At 35.9% G+C, this 15,928-nt stretch overlaps 1 protein-coding gene across 6 annotated transcripts in view; it reads left to right on the top strand.

Moving 5' to 3' along the window:
- EPS15 (epidermal growth factor receptor pathway substrate 15) overlaps window positions 1–15,928 on the top strand; it is a 128,735-nt gene that overhangs the window by 48,029 nt on the left and 64,778 nt on the right. For all 6 annotated transcript variants that reach the window (XM_028511330.2, XM_036026068.1, XM_028511335.2 and 3 more), the window contains exons 8-12: window positions 843–902; window positions 6,750–6,839; window positions 7,795–7,940; window positions 9,451–9,607; window positions 12,954–13,039. In XM_028511330.2, the coding sequence (XP_028367131.1) occupies window positions 843–902; window positions 6,750–6,839; window positions 7,795–7,940; window positions 9,451–9,607; window positions 12,954–13,039 (539 nt within the window). The remainder of the gene's footprint in view (window positions 1–842; window positions 903–6,749; window positions 6,840–7,794; window positions 7,941–9,450; window positions 9,608–12,953; window positions 13,040–15,928) is intronic.

Here is a 15,928-nt window from a genome sequence, read left to right as displayed (position 1 = left end):
CCATTTTCTAGTATTGTTTCTTATTAATCATTTTTCCCTTGTGTAATCCAGTGTGAGATTTCTTAAACTGTAAATATAATCCTGTTACCTTTTTTTTTTAATGTAAAACTAACCCTCTTAGTAGCTTCCCATTGTATTTAGGAGAAAGTCTAAACTCCTTGCAAGGCATTTTATGACCAAGCACTTGTTTATCCCCTCTCCTGTCTCTCATTAGCTCACCTTTTCTTCCTGCCCAAGTGAGATTTTGTTGAATGTTTAAATATCTTCTTCCCAAGGATTTATTGTGGTTTTATGACTGTTCTGAAGCTATGGAATTTATTCATGTTTTAGACCAAATCTACCAGTGCCTTTTAGATTTTATTTTTTCTTGGTAAGCCCTGGCCTGGACCTTATTAGCTAGTTAATGATCCATAACATGGTATTTGTTGCATATTTCTTTTAGTGGATTAGGGGTTCTGTAGTGCAGGGAAAACAGGGTTGTTAGCACCACATGGAGCTGCTGCATGAATTAATTTAGATGATGTTTGTGACAAAGCATTGTACAATAGTTGTCTGAAGTACTGTATACATAATTGTTTTATGACTTGAGAGTAAGAAAATAGTTTTAAAAATTTGTAAAGGAATTTCTATTTAAAATGTATTTGAGTTATTTCTTTTTATAGTAATGTTAATATAGCATTTAATATAATAGCAATATAATAATAAGCATAATTGAAATTTCTCAGAAAAAATACACGTTTAGGTGAAGCTTTTACCCCAACTTTTATATTTAGTGTTTACATGTAACACATGAAATGAAAGAACATTATTTTTCTCATTGATGATTATTATTATTTTTTAAGGTTTGGGAGTTGAGTGACATTGACCATGATGGAATGCTTGACAGAGATGAGTTTGCAGTGGTAAGTGACCTAATGCTCTTACAATCTTAAACACCGTAACGGCTTTCTCAAGTGAAAATTTCCCCTTTCAGTTCATCCTATAGGAAAACTTATTTCCCTAAGATTGTTGGTATGATTATTTTTACCTAGAATTTATAGGTCATCAATAAATATTTTTAAACAAATGGATAATAGAAAATGTGTTTGCTCTCTTCATTTTATTTAACTTTAAGATACATGCAAATACATACTTTGGATAATGCACTGTGAAGATGCTGAAGAGTGTTGTCATTTGTATCTCAACTTGACCAAGCATCTCTGTATCTGCTTCTGCTATAGGATAATTTAACTTCGCATATATGCCTAAATTTTCAGTTTGTTTTTCTTTAAAGGAAAACATGAATAACATTTTAGTTTCATTTCATTTATGTATTCTGAGAAAGTTCTGACATCTTATCTGAAGACATGTTGTCCTTAGTAATTAGAGAGTTAATTTCAAATAGAGTTGTATTCATTTTTTCCACAAAGGTTAGATAAAATTCTGCTGTGAACTCATGAATGGTAAATTTCTAACACCCGTTCTAATCTCTTATTTTCAAATTAGTCTGTTCAAATTTTCTTCCTTTATTTTGCTAAGAAATTATCCATTTCTTTGACTTTCAAACTTGTTGCCACAGATTTATTTGCATTATTCTTTTAATCTCTTCTGGGTTTGTGATCATAGTCCTTTTTCATTCCAAATCTTACTTGTTTTTTTTTTCTCCTCATTTTTTCTTTAATTAGAGTTTATCTACTTTATTGATTTTTTAATAAAGATATCTTTTGGATTTATTTATTCTTTCTCTTATGTATTGACTTTTATTCTTTCCAACTTTTATCTTAATTGCACCTTCCTAGTTTCTTTTGGTTTACTTTTTTAAAAATAATTCTGAAAATGAGTACTAAGTCCTTTTGTTTTTTATCTTTAATATTCAAAGCATTTAAAAGACATTTTTTCCCCTGAATACAGGTTTAGTTGGATTCACAGATATTGGTGCAAAGTACTCTCTTATTTTCACTACTTTTTAGATAATTTTTAGGGTTTTTTTGCTCATCTATTTAGGAGTGTTTCCTACTTTTAAAGTATTTAAATATGTTTGTTTGGTTTTGTTCCCTTTGATATATTTTAGCTGATTAGATTATGACTTGAGAATGTGGTCGTTACAACCTTTAGGTAACCCTGGCCAGGTGACTTGGTTGGAGCATTGTCCTGTAAACCAAAAGGTTGTGGTTCTATTGCCAATAAGGGCACATAACTAGGCTGCACATCCGGTCCCTGGTCAGGGTGTGTATGGGAGGTAGCGAGTCGATGTTTCTTTCTATATGATGTGTGTGTGTCTCTCTCTCAAATCAGTGAACGTATCCTCAGGTGAGGATTAAAAGAAAATCTCTCCTTAAAAAAATTTGTTAAGATTTTCTTTTGTACTTTATTTTTTAATTGCATTTTTTTCCTATTGCCATTTAGTTTTCTTATACCCCCTCCCCCCCAGCAGTCACCATACTGTTGTCTATGTCCATGAGTCTTTTTTCCTTTTTGCTTAGTCCCTCCACCTCTAACCCCCCCTTCCTTCCTTAGCTGTCATCTTGCTATCCACAAATCTGTCTTGTTTTCCTTTTTAGTTCAGTTTGTTCACTAGATTCCACATATGAGTGAAATCATTGGTATTTGTCTTTCTCTGACTGGCTTATTTCATTTCGTATAATGTTCTCCAGGTCCTTCCATACTGTCACAAAGGATAAAATTTTCTTCTTTTTTTTACAGCCGAGTAAATGTCCTATAGTTGTTTTATCCACTCATCTACTGGTGGACATTTGGGCTGGAGCTATCAGTGGCTCACAGCTTGTGGCTTCCTCTGCTGGGCCTGGGTGTGTGCAGAAAGAACAAGGCTGCACACGAAGGCAGGACCCTGCCCAGGGAAAGGTCAGCTGAGGCCTCAGAGCTCCCTGAGATCTGCCTTAGTTGTTAACTGCTCAGTAATATAGCTTCAAGCTATACTTAACAGCATGGCTTAAGCTCCACAGGATAGGGCTATTGCTTTCCCTCATTCCGGTGCCACTTGCGGGGGAGAGCTCTGCCTGAGAAAGATGGCTTTTGCTGTATGGGGGATGACTTAGCACAGGGATCCTGGTGATTGTTCCTCCAGTTCTCCCCCCAGAGCCACCAACCCCAGACTTTCCTCAAGCATCTCTAGTCCACTCTACCCTCCCTCTTTTGGGACCCCGGGTAAGTGGCTGCAAATGAAATATTGTGCATTGGCCCTTTAAGAGGCTCTGTATCTCAAGCTGTCTCTTCTGACAGACAGAAACCCTGTTGCTTTTCATAGCCATGTGTTACTTGGGTTCCTTCCTGGCTCTGGCGCTGTAGGCTGGAGAGTCCAGCTTTGGTTTTAGACCCCACACTTCTCAGGGGAAATGCCATCCCCCCGCCCCAGCCACTAAAATGTCCCTCTGAAACTTTAGCTGCTGCCTGGGAGAGCCCAGCCAGACCTCTCTCATCTCCGTACTCCCTACCAGTCACATTGTGGTGATGTGGCTTCTTCTGTCTGTGGTTGTAAGACTTCTCTCCAGCTAGTGTTCATTTGGTTATTTAGGATGATTTCTCTACATTGTAGTTGTAATTCCAGATTGGTCCTGGGAGAAGGGAGGTTAGTGTAGCTTCTACTTACTCCTCCGCCATCTTGGGTCTCAAGATTTTCTTTGTTGCCAAGTTTATGATCTATTTTTACATATGCTCTCTGGATATGCTAATGTTTCTGTACAGGATATTTTAGACTTATATATATCCACAATACCTATTTTATTATGTTTAAGTTTCTCTTTGTCCTTTTCTCTGATATCCTGGACTAAGCTTAGGTTTATTTTTGGTCTTTTTACATTGAAATCTTCAGAAAGATACTCTAAATGCTTCTTGGTTAAGTGTCTGCCTCAGGCTGTGTAAATGCATTTGCTAATACATTTTGGTTTAGAAACTAGTTGCCAACCAGACCTTTTGTGTGTGTGTTGAGTATGGTCATCATTTGATTTAGTTGCTACATTTGTTTTGATGACAGACTTTGGTTGGGATAAAGCACAGTATTGTAAGAAAACAAACAAAGTCACTTTCTTGTTTTGTTTTGTAGAAAAATTGACTACACTTTTGTCAAGATATTTTCAAGGCAACATGAAATTAATAATATAGTATATTTTTAACTTTCAAAAAATGTGTTGTCTATTGGCAGCTGATGGCTGACATAGCTTTTTTTGCTTCTAGTGTCCACTTTTCCAGGAAATGACTCCCATCTGCAGCAAGAGGAATGCTGACCTTCAGTGTTCCCATTAATCACTTCTTTTAGCTCAGTGTCAATCTGATAATATTAGGGATATTGCTTATTTGGTTGAACGTGTGTGCTAGCCAGGTTGGTTTTTTTTTTTCTGGAGGCTTAAGCTTTTGGAGATAGAAAATTTGTGTTTCTAAAACTGAAATTAGAAAAAGCAAGAAAACTGAAATTGAATGCTCAAGTTGACTAGTGAATGAAGAAAGGAGAATTGTTGGTTTGGATCAAATGGTTAAATGTGGTCTCAGAATAAACAGCATCAGCATCACCTGGGAACTTCCTAGAAATTCTTTACCCAACTGCAGCTTTATTGATTCTAGAATTCTGGGAGGAGGGCCCAGAAATCTGTGCTTTATCAGGCTACTCAGGTAGTTCTGATGCCTACTACAATTTGGATACCAATGGGTTAAAGGTTAGTTGTTTTTTTTTTTTAAAAAATCCTATATGTTTATTGATTTAAGAGAGGAAGGGAGGAAGGAAGGAGGGAAGGGAGGAGAGAGACATTGAGAGAGAGAGAGAGAAAGAAAAAACATCAATGTGAGAGCAAATTATCAATCAGTTGACTCCTATATGCACCCTGACCAGGAATTGAACCTGCAAACTAGGTATGTGCCCTGATGTGGAATTGAACCTGCAACCTTTTGGTATAGGGGTTGACATTCCAACCAACTGACCCACCCAGCCAGGACAAAGGTTGGTTTTATTTCTTGTAGAAGAGAGCGTGGTATTGTAAAATTACATGTGCTCTTAATACAGATGATCAAATCTGGAAAAAAGAGCTTTGTAGCCAGAAGATCTTGGTTTAAACTTTACTCTATCACCTCTTAAGAATATATTGGACAAGTTACTTAACATAACTTAGCCTCAGTTTCTTCATTTGTAAAATAATACTAGTAATCACAGAAATCATGGATTGTGTTAGGTGTTCAATAAGTATTTTAAAGTCCCACAAAACTTAGAATTAGAAGCAAACTTATTTGGGGGAACAATGGTCATTTTTAATGGAAGAAAAAAGTTAAGTATTAAATCTTTCTTCCTGTTGTTATTGTAACCTTTCTGGGGTTCCAGGTTGAGTAATTTCATATGCTTGAAGATAGTTGTGGGAAATTTTCATCTTCTTAAAGTGTGGAAGGTCCCTTGAATTCAAAGTGGAAGCAATATCCTGATACTGTCTATACGTAGGTTGTCTTGTTTGTGCAAGTGCTTTATGTATTTAATAATAAAAAACAAGTGTAATAGGTAATACATTCTCATGGTTCAGAAATCAGTACACTATAAGAGAATATTCAGTGGGAAAATCCCAGTCCTGTCATTGCCCTCAGCTGGCCCATTTATACTACTCCATAATGAACCACTTTTCTTGGTTTCTTATTTGTCCTTGCAGAATTTCTTAATGCAAAATAAACAAATCTGAGTAATTATTACCCCCTTACCATAGAAGATAACACAGTATACACAGTTATATATACTGTCCAACACTGTGCTTTTGTCATGTATAACAGTGTATCTCGAATGTCTTTCATATAGAGAGCTCCGTGATTTTTTTTTCTGGTCACTTTTATTAAAGACTACTTAATATACAATGAACTGCACTTAGTTTAAGTGTATAATGTGATGAGTTTTGATCATTGTATATACATGTGAAGATGCCACCACAGCCAAGATATAGAATGTTCCCCTGCATTTTTTTGTTTTATAGTATTTCATTGTATGGATATATACCATAATTTTTTAAACCAGTTTTCAATTGATGAGCACTTGGGTGCTGATATAGGAAATTCTGTAATTTTTTTCATACAGCGTTTCTTATGTAATCAGGTAAGTCAGGATAGATTTCCAAATGTGATTGCTCAGCCAAAGGGGAAATAAGTTTGGAAAATGTTGCCAATTTGTCCTTCATAGACTTTGTACCAGTTTGAATTCCCACTAGCAGTGTATTTGTTTGCCTCATCAAGCTAACGAAGTGTTATGAAACTCTGGATTTTTGCCAATTAAGTGGAAAATTGTATTTTAATATAATTTTAACTTGTATTTTTTATGTGAGTGAGAGTGAGCATGTTTTTGTGTATTAAAGGGTAAGGCCATTTGTAGTTTTCCTGTAAAATATCTGTTCATACTCTGCCTATTTTCCTATTGAATTTTTTTTCTTGTTAATTCCTAGGAATTCTTTATACTTTAGGGAGATTAGCTTTTTCTTTGCAAATATTTTTCCCCAGGTCATTTGCCTTTGGCATTGCAAGAATTTTTTGCTGAAGGGTGTTTCTCTAAGATTTCGCTACTCAGGATATCTTCCTGAAAGTTGCTTAGGAACTTATTTTATTTTAATTTATTTTTCTTTCTCCCTCCTTTCTTTCATATCTCCCTCTCTTCCACTTTCTTTCCTTCCCAGCTCAATTTCTTAAAAAAGGGATTTGAGATGTATTAAAGATACTTTGGTATTGAACAATATTTAATTCAATGGGTAGATGTTATTAATGATTTTAATATATATGACCCTGGTTCATCTATTTTGAAGGCCATGTTTTTGGTATACTGCGCACTGGAGAAAGAACCCGTGCCAATGTCCTTGCCTCCAGCCTTGGTGCCACCTTCTAAGAGGAAAACGGTCAGTATATCAGGCCCTATGCGGTTGGTCCCCAGGGCTTCAGCATCAGCCAAGGAATCTTACCACTCCTTACCACGTGTAGGCATTTTACCTACCAAAGCACCATTAAGACAGGTATAGATTTATCAGTGTTAACTTTAAAAAAAAAATGCATGGCATTTAACAGTTGAATGCTTGATGAAGATAAAAGGAGCAATCAAAGGGATCAAGATTTAGAGCTCTCTCTGGTTGAATCTGCATAATGTGATGTCCCAGAGAAAAGAGATAATCCTTCTCCTGCATTTGGCCTTACTTAGGTCATATGGATGGTTCGTTGGCTTTGCCTTGATCTACCTGGTATTAAAGTTGGAGGTAGCAGATGCTCCATGCTAATCTGGCATGCTTGCCCTAACTAGTTAACAGGTGTTTTGTTTGTTTAATTTCCAGTTAACTCTTGATTCTTTGGGTTCAGATTATCCAATTTCGGGCTATCCAACGCCTTTTTTCCCTCCAACTTGCTTTTTGTTAGGTTGAAAAAAGGAAAATAATGGCAGGCTATGCAAATCAGCCAATTTGGCCATAGTTAACAGTGCTGAATGAAACTATAAAAATTGGAGATTGAGAATTATCTGAATATTTTGTTTAAACAGACTCTCCCAACCCATATTCATGTGGTCATTCATAAGTCAAGAGTTAACTGTGTTCAAATTTACTCATTACTTAAAAAGGAAAAAAGTAAAATGGACATCTTTATAGTCCCACAGACCTATATTTTTCTTCTGTAATTTTCTCTTTACCACAGTGTTTTGGTTGGGGGTGTGATGAAGATGATGCACTGTCGCTATAGATAGTAGTCAGTGTGGGGTAGAATTGCTCAGAATTTGTGACGGATACTGTTACGCGTTGAAAGATACCACTTCAATGTTTGTTTCACTTGGCAGAAATAATATATATATATGTACATTTTCCTCTGCAGTGGGTTGTGTCACCTGCAGAAAAAGCTAAATATGATGACATCTTTCTGAAAACTGATAAAGATAATGATGGATTTGTATCTGGATTGGAAGTTCGTGAAATCTTTCTGAAGACAGGTTTACCTTCTACTTTACTAGCCCATATTTGGTAAGACTTCATTTAAATCGATTTAAAAAACAAATTTGGGTTTGAATCAAATCTGGTTTTGTGCATTAGTTTTAGGCATTTGTAAATACGAAACTTTTTGTTTCAGCATTCTTTATTGAAAAATTTAAAACTGAAGATTTCTTCTGGATAATGGACATAAGCTTGGGAATAGGCTACCTAAAGTTTTATAAGATTGACAGTGTCAATTAATTGTTATTAGAATGTTAAAATACAGCATCTATTTATATCAGTTCATCAAACTTAAATTTTTAAGGGAGAATCCAAAATCTGAAATTTGAAATGTCTTCAAACATATTTGTATAATTCTGTAGGGTATATATATACTTTTATACCTTCACATATGAATTACATTCTTGGTCCTTAAAAAAGACAAGCCTTAATGTGTCTCATGCCTTTCACATTCAGTGAGATAATGTACATGAACACGCTTCAGAGTGTGCCAGCTGCCAACCCATATGACTGGCAGAGGTTAACTTGATGTTTTCAAGGAGAAGCAACCATTAGAAGTGGAACCACATAGTTGCAAAGAGAAACTTAGAAAAGAACAAAGGGACAAGAACCCAAGACTGGGAAGATTATATGCATAACTAATAATAGCTGCCACTTTTGAGTGCCTGGGGTCGGCACAATGCTCAGTAAAATGGCAGCTGTTAGGGGTGTGGCATTATGCCCACACTTTTTATGTACTTTGTCTTTAATTCTCACAGTAACCTGCAAGATGGATGTTATTTCTATAGATGAAGAAACTAAGGCTTGGAGAGGTTAGAAAATTTGGCTAAGATCACAAGAATAAGTAGGAAAGGTAGAATTCAAGGTTTCTTTGACACTGTAACCTATAGTCTGTCTTTTGGGCCATACTGGTTTTCAGTGAATCAGACAGATCAGGACTTCAGAAAGCTAACCTTAAAAAAAGAAGAAAATAGAATAAAACATGTGCTGTTTTTCTTCAAGTGACTTTGTAAAGCTTTCCAGATTGTTGCTCTTTCTTCGCACGTGATCTCCATTTGCAGCTGTTGTTCCTGCTCTGACTCGTTGATCCTCATCCCCTCCCACTCCAAGAGCTGTGGAAGCAAGCTGACGTGGAAAGTTTTGCTTGTTTCAGAATTTTGCTAATGCCACTAATGAACCAAATTTGTTGAAACTTAGGTTTCATTTTTTTACATCTTTTAATGTTGAAATTTTGGGAGTAGACATTGTTGGGATTCTTTGGTCCACTGTAACTCTTGCTCAGTAGTGGCTGTGAAAATTGGTAAGAAAAAGTACAAAACAAACCATGATTAGAGACCCCTGCTCAGCACCAGGATGAACATTCTGTCAGTCTTTATCTTTTTTTGATCTCTTCTAACACTGGATTGAGTTTTGGGCAAGCTACAAATTAGTAAGACTTCCTTTTTTAATTCAAGTGATCATTTTTAAAAAGCTATATAGTCTTACTAGGTTTTTAGAGTGGTGGTTGTGGCATTTATATACTCTGTGTTTATTTGTACAGGGCATTGTGTGACACAAAGGACTGTGGGAAGCTTTCAAAGGATCAGTTTGCCTTAGCTTTTCATCTAATCAATCAGAAGTTAATAAAGGGTATTGATCCTCCTCACACTCTTACTCCTGAGATGATTCCACCATCAGACAGGGCCAGTTTACAAAAGGTAAGATGACTTAAAAGAAAACCTGAATGCACTTATAGAAAGGAACAAGTACTATGTCAGATGACAGACTGGGTTTGGACGGAACAGTGGAACAGTGTATCTGGCTGGGAGCAGAGTAGTGTGCTGTTTGTGGTTTGGTTTGTGACTGTAAATATGCTGAATGCATGTACGACATCTTTGAGCTGTCCCTCGTTGACCCCATCATTCATTACACATGGCATCCACATTTCCAGTCTCCAAATTGGGAAAATGTGGTCTTTTTCCCCCCCCTTTGTGGATTTTTCCTGGATTCGAGGATTAATTTTTATGAATAGGGTATAAAATTTAAATGAAATTCATAAGAATTAATTATTATGTTCCATTCGATGATTCACTCTTAACAAAAAAGAATACAAATCTGAAAACAAAATCAAGGAGATTATAATTGCTTGGTATCAGTTTTAAATTAAAAAAAAATACAAGAAAAACTTTATGTTGAAACTGTGTGGTTTTCGCCGTGTTGATGACCTTCTGTTCCTGAGCACACAACTGAATTTCATACCTGCACAGCTAGAAAGAAGCTCTGCTGCTTTTGGTTTTGGGCCATCAGTACAAATTTTCAAAACTCCATTGGTTAGCCATGTGGTGCCTGGATTTTTCTCTCCTCCTCTAGAAACCCTTCCAAGTGTAGTGCATTGGATTTGCATACTCTAGTGGCTATTTGCTATTAAAAATACATACTCTGAATCTTTAAATTTCTTGTGACCTATAAAGTAATCATTGCTGTGGTGACTCTTCAGCGTTATAGGAGTTGTCAAATGTGTGATTCCAGAAAAGCACTCTTTAAAATGTCAATAGAATATTTCGGTTTTGCATTAATTTTGTCACATAGGTTTAAAAAAATCCCATTTAAACAAACCTAATAAAAGTCAAAATTTAATTTGTTTCCAAGTTGTCTAAATGGAAATTTATGGCCACCAGGTATAGAAGTTACTTATTTTTAAATAAAATAAGTATTTGATTATTGGCTTTGTGAGTTTTGGGGGAGGAACATTTTATGAGTTTTTTGAGATTTCTTGTGATGTGGGATGTGGGTTCCCTAAATTGTGGAGAAGGCTAAAATGATGCCACCAGAAAGGTAAAGGTTGCAAATCTGTTCACGTCCTCTGCTGTGACTCTCTTGCAGTTACAGAGTGCTGTGTTGTATTCCCCTTTCTTTTACTTATGTGACTGGTTTTTCCCCCTCTCGCTGCCTTCATTTTATACCCACTTAGTGTCCCACGAACACAAATTACAGATACGACAACTTGCTGAAGCAAATTGTTTGTTCATTGACGTCTCTGTGACACTAGTAGACACTTCAAGTTGTGTCTGCTCTACAGTTTTTAATGTAATAGATTCGTTTAAAGTTTATTCACTAAAGAGAGCATAGACTTATCTGTTTATGTCAGATATCAGTGCTATTCATGAAAATGGGATTTTTAAAATTAACATTTATTTTGTCTGTACAATAATCTCTTTTTATAAGCTGATTTTTTTTTGAGAACTGCATTTTTTTGTAGCTTTGACTAATCCTTTTTTGAATGTTGCTTTCCTTTCTGTGTTTTTTCTAGTTTGGACTATTTTTTCCCTTCTGCAGCACTCTGCTTTTCGCCTTTCTTGTACTCTCAGTTTCTTTACTCTCTCAAGGTTAGAGCTTTACTTTATGCCTTTTTAGTATTACAGTTTTGGGTTTACAAGATACATTTTGATGTTAGAGGTTTTTTATGCAGCAAAGTTAATGCAGAGAAAATAACCTAAACAGCATGCCTCTATCGCATGTCTGTTACTTGGTCTTTGTATGTGTTCTAACTTGCCTTCCCGAGGCTCTCTGATCCACTTAAAGTCACCAAAGTGGAACTTTGGGGTAATGTACACAACAGGGTGAGAACATATTTTGAAAGAAGGGAACACAGTACATTTTTCTGTGTATGCCCTTTTTATACTGGATGTCCTGTTTGTTTCCTGTCTGCATGTCATTTTATTGCTTCAGTACGGGAGTTTGCTTTTGTGTCAGCAGCTGAGTGACACAAGCTGTGCCCTGACTACAGTACACTCATCATCCTTTGGAGTTGTCTGTGGTGTCACCTTATAACTTGTTTGAGGTTAAACTTGTTTGTTTCACTCTTCTTATAAATGATATTTTTTAATAGTGAATGACAGTCAAATGTGAGTCACTCTTTTTGAGTTAGAGTGATAAGAGAGCTGTGGAAGTCATTTCACAAAGGAGATTGAGCTGAGGTAGAAGCAGCTCATTGAGAGGCCATCCATCTTTTTAAATTTTTTTAAAATTTATTTATTTTTAGACAGAGGGGAAGGGAAGGAGGAAGAGAAGGAGAGAAACATCAATGTGTGGTTGCCTCTTACATACCCTGACTGGGGACCTGGCTCACAACTCAGGCATGTGCCCTGACTAGGAATCAAACCAGTGACCCTTTGGTTCACAGGCCGGCACTCAGTCCCCTGAGCCACACCAGCCAGGGCCAGGGCCATCCATCTTTTAACAGCATCTTCTGTTGAGGAAGTTAATTACAAGAATAACTTAAATGTATAAAATATGAAATTTGTAGAATGACTCCACATGTATTATTTATTTCATTTAATTTTAAAGTATTCAGGGAAGAAATTACTTCTCTGTTTTACAGTGAAGATCATGCAGCTAGTAAAATAGTAGAGCCCAAAATAAACCCAGCAAGATTTTCTAACTGCAAGTAAAATTCAGAGACCAATTTTGACACCTTCATTATTGAAGGAGAAACATGTAAAGAATGTGATATATGAAGATAGTTTCATATACGGTGATAATATTTACTATGGAACATGCATGAGCAGCTGATTTTACTTTAAATAGACATGAAAAGTATTTAACAAAAGTAAACATTTGTTGAATAAAACCAACCACCATTTACTTCTAAGACTCAACAAATATTTGTATACTTTGTGGCACATGGTACAAATACAAATAAATCACCATTGATCTCCACAAGAAATATACACTTCAGTGGGGGAATTACTTTATAAATCGGATACGGCTGTGCTACAAGTTCTGGACAGGCTAGAATCAAGTGACAAAGACATTGGGATCTGAAGTGATGGTACATAATCTAGAACAATAACTTTTAGAGAATTTAAGGGAAAATACCTTAGTACATAACAGTGTGCGTTTAAAATTGTACTAGATAGGGTGTTCTTAAATAAATTAAAATTGTTGGTAATACCATAAAAAATGTAATACCCTATATCCATGTAGTACTTTTAAACATTTTAAATGCTTTGGCATATATAATTTTAGAGTAATAATGTATAATTGTGAACTTTTTGTTTTTAGAACATCATAGGATCAAGTCCTGTTGCAGATTTCTCTGCCATTAAGGAGCTAGATACCCTTAACAATGAGCTAGTTGACCTGCAGAGGTATGTAAATAAAATTATTACAGCTGACTGTATAAATATCTCTCTCTTTCTCTTTCTTAGTAAATACTACTTTACTTGGTTAAGTAGCATGGTTCTTCAATTGGGAATTGATACACCTTATTTCATCAAATCTCAGGCAACCTTTAATTGCAAGAGGCACTGTTTTCCTCTGTACCACTAAAAAAAAAAAAAGAAAATTCACTTAAAAAAGCCAAATAAACAATGGCTTGTCATCAAATGTTAGATACTCTTTGATTTCAGACAGTGAAAACTTTGTATGTTAGAATGAATGAAATACAGTGTTCCTCTAACTTTAGATATTTGAATAACACACTAGAAAAACGTTGTTTAAGAGCACAGTCTATTAAGGAAGTGAATTATAAGACTAGCTTGCATTCCACTTTGTGGAAGGAATATTAAATGCAGAGACCATGCTAAGAGCTTTCATAGTTGCTATCCCATTTGATCCTCTCAAAAGCCTTATGATTTGAGATAGATATTTATTGCTTCTGTTTCATACGTTAGGAGTTTAGATGCTTAGAGAGGTTATTTTGGTGAAAGTCATACAAATCTGTCAACTGTAGAACCAATACCTAATCTCAGGACTACTTGATTTAGAGTAAAATCTCCTTTCTTTGCATAGGTACCATGTAGAACAGACTTGAATACAATCAGATTTGATTCTAATAACAGCAGACACTATTGATATTTCCTTAATTTCCCTTTTCCTTGGAAACTTTATGGCCATACTCATTGTAAAAATAACCTCCTAAAATTACTTTTGTTTAAATCCTCACCCGAGGACGTGCTTATTAAGTTTTTCGAGAGAGAGGAAGGGAATTGGGGAGAGAGAAAGAGAGAAACATTCATGTAAGAGAGAAACGTCAACTGGTTGCTTCCCGTACACACCCCAGCCCAGGAACAAACCTGCAACTTAGGCTGTGCCCTGACTGGGAACCCAATGTACGACCTTTCGATTTATGGGACATTGCTCCAACCTGTGGATCCACGCTGGCCAAGGCTAAAATTACTTTTTTAAAAGTGAGACTTTTTCCATCTATAAGGCATTGTATTTAAATATCACTGCATTTACACAAACCCCCTTCTTTACCTTGACAACACTTTGATGCGGACATTGACTGATACTTTATTTTATTGGTGGTATTTAGACATAAGGGAATTAAATAATTTATCTGGACTGTTTGCAAGAACTTGGTAATGATCTTTCCTCATCCATGAGACTGTAGTGAGATTGCTGCAGAGAAACTTGTTTGTGATTTTTTTCCCATTGCAAGAGGGAACTCAACCCAGGCATACTTAAGTGGGACTGAATTTGTCGACTTGTGAAATTAAGAGCTCTTAGAGGTAGTGGTGACTTACAACATAGCTTTATACTGGGGCTCAAACCATATAATCAGTTCTCTTGCTCTCTCCATTTCTGGTTTCCACTTCTGCTGGGTTGATCCATTTTCAGATGGATTTTCTGATTATGTTGTCAAGGTGGCTATAGCAATCTAGCCTCATGTACTTACAATTTCCAGTCTGTGGAGTGCCTCTCTTCTGGCAGTTCCTGCACAACTCCTAAGATTCAACCTGATTGGGCTGGCTTAGTGTCCTGCCTACCCTGAAACAATCTGGCCAGGGATGTATGTAGTTTGATTTTTCACAAACTCTGTCCTGAGAGTGGTGGGTGGTAGTTTGCCACGGACACCACATGAGTCGGAGAGGGAATTCCCATGTGAACAGTTTGCAAGAGAGAGAAATGAATTCTGGAGAGGTAAATGTCTGCTGAAGACAGTATGGCTTTAAGTCGCCAGTAATTTCAGTGATCAGCATCTCTGAATAATATAACTTGATATTCTGTAAACTTATGCTGGGTACCTTTCTAAATGTCATTGCTTAGTTTTAAGCATACCTACCAAATTCTTATTTTCTGTTCAAAAATTGGCCTTTGCCTATTACATAAAGCCTCTAATGTTGGAATCCTAGAGAGTAAAAACAAAACAAAACCCCTTGAATATCATATAGCCCCACTTTCTTAATCATGGGCGGGGGGAGAATCAAACCCAAAGTCACACATCAAGTCAGCAACCGTGCTGACTGGCACCCAAACCAGGTTGTGTAAGTTCTACATCTGTTTTCTTTCTGTTATAAGTGTGACTCTTATTAAGATTTAAAAACATTTACTTTGGTTCAGAATAGGAGAAGTAAACATTTGATTACTGAGTCTGTAATGGTGTGTAGACTTTTCATTTTCATATGGTCCATAAATGGTCTATTGACATTTTTTGCCTTTTATGTAATGTACACTAAATAGTTGTTAGATTTGAAAATACTTGTCTTCTATGCCTGTCAGGCCTATGAAAATAGACACATAGCCCAATGTTCTAGGATGTGCTTGAGTTCATCAGTCATTATCTAACATGTGAAATGTTCTGTTGTGAGTTTTAATGGGAAGTAGAGCATCATACATAAAATGTTCTTGCCAGTGCAAACATTTGCAATTCTTAGTTATTTTGATCAATTGAGGTTTCATTAACTTCTAGAAACCCTAATGTTAAGTTGTTCTAGAGGCCGTCTTGTTTAGTGAATCCCAGCTAACATAAAAAGAACATGTCTAACATTTTGTGACTGTTTTAGTTAAGAAAATGACATACCTCCAAAGCCTTGTTAGGTTTTTGGTTGTAGTCATATTTTACAAATGTGCAATACATTTATATGTGATTTGACATTTGTAAAAATACTTTCCCTCGGCTTTTATTTACTTGAGATCTACAATGTAGGCAAACTTCCATCATCTGTCAACTCCATTAACATCATGATGAGACTCATGTACCCATGCTAAAATTGATTGTTAAAATTCAATTTTATAAATGTTTATATTAGGTC

This window comes from Phyllostomus discolor, chromosome 5, assembly GCF_004126475.2.
Source record: "Phyllostomus discolor isolate MPI-MPIP mPhyDis1 chromosome 5, mPhyDis1.pri.v3, whole genome shotgun sequence".
NCBI lineage: Eukaryota > Metazoa > Chordata > Mammalia > Chiroptera > Phyllostomidae > Phyllostomus > Phyllostomus discolor.
This window is presented reverse-complemented; position numbering and strand designations above follow the sequence as displayed.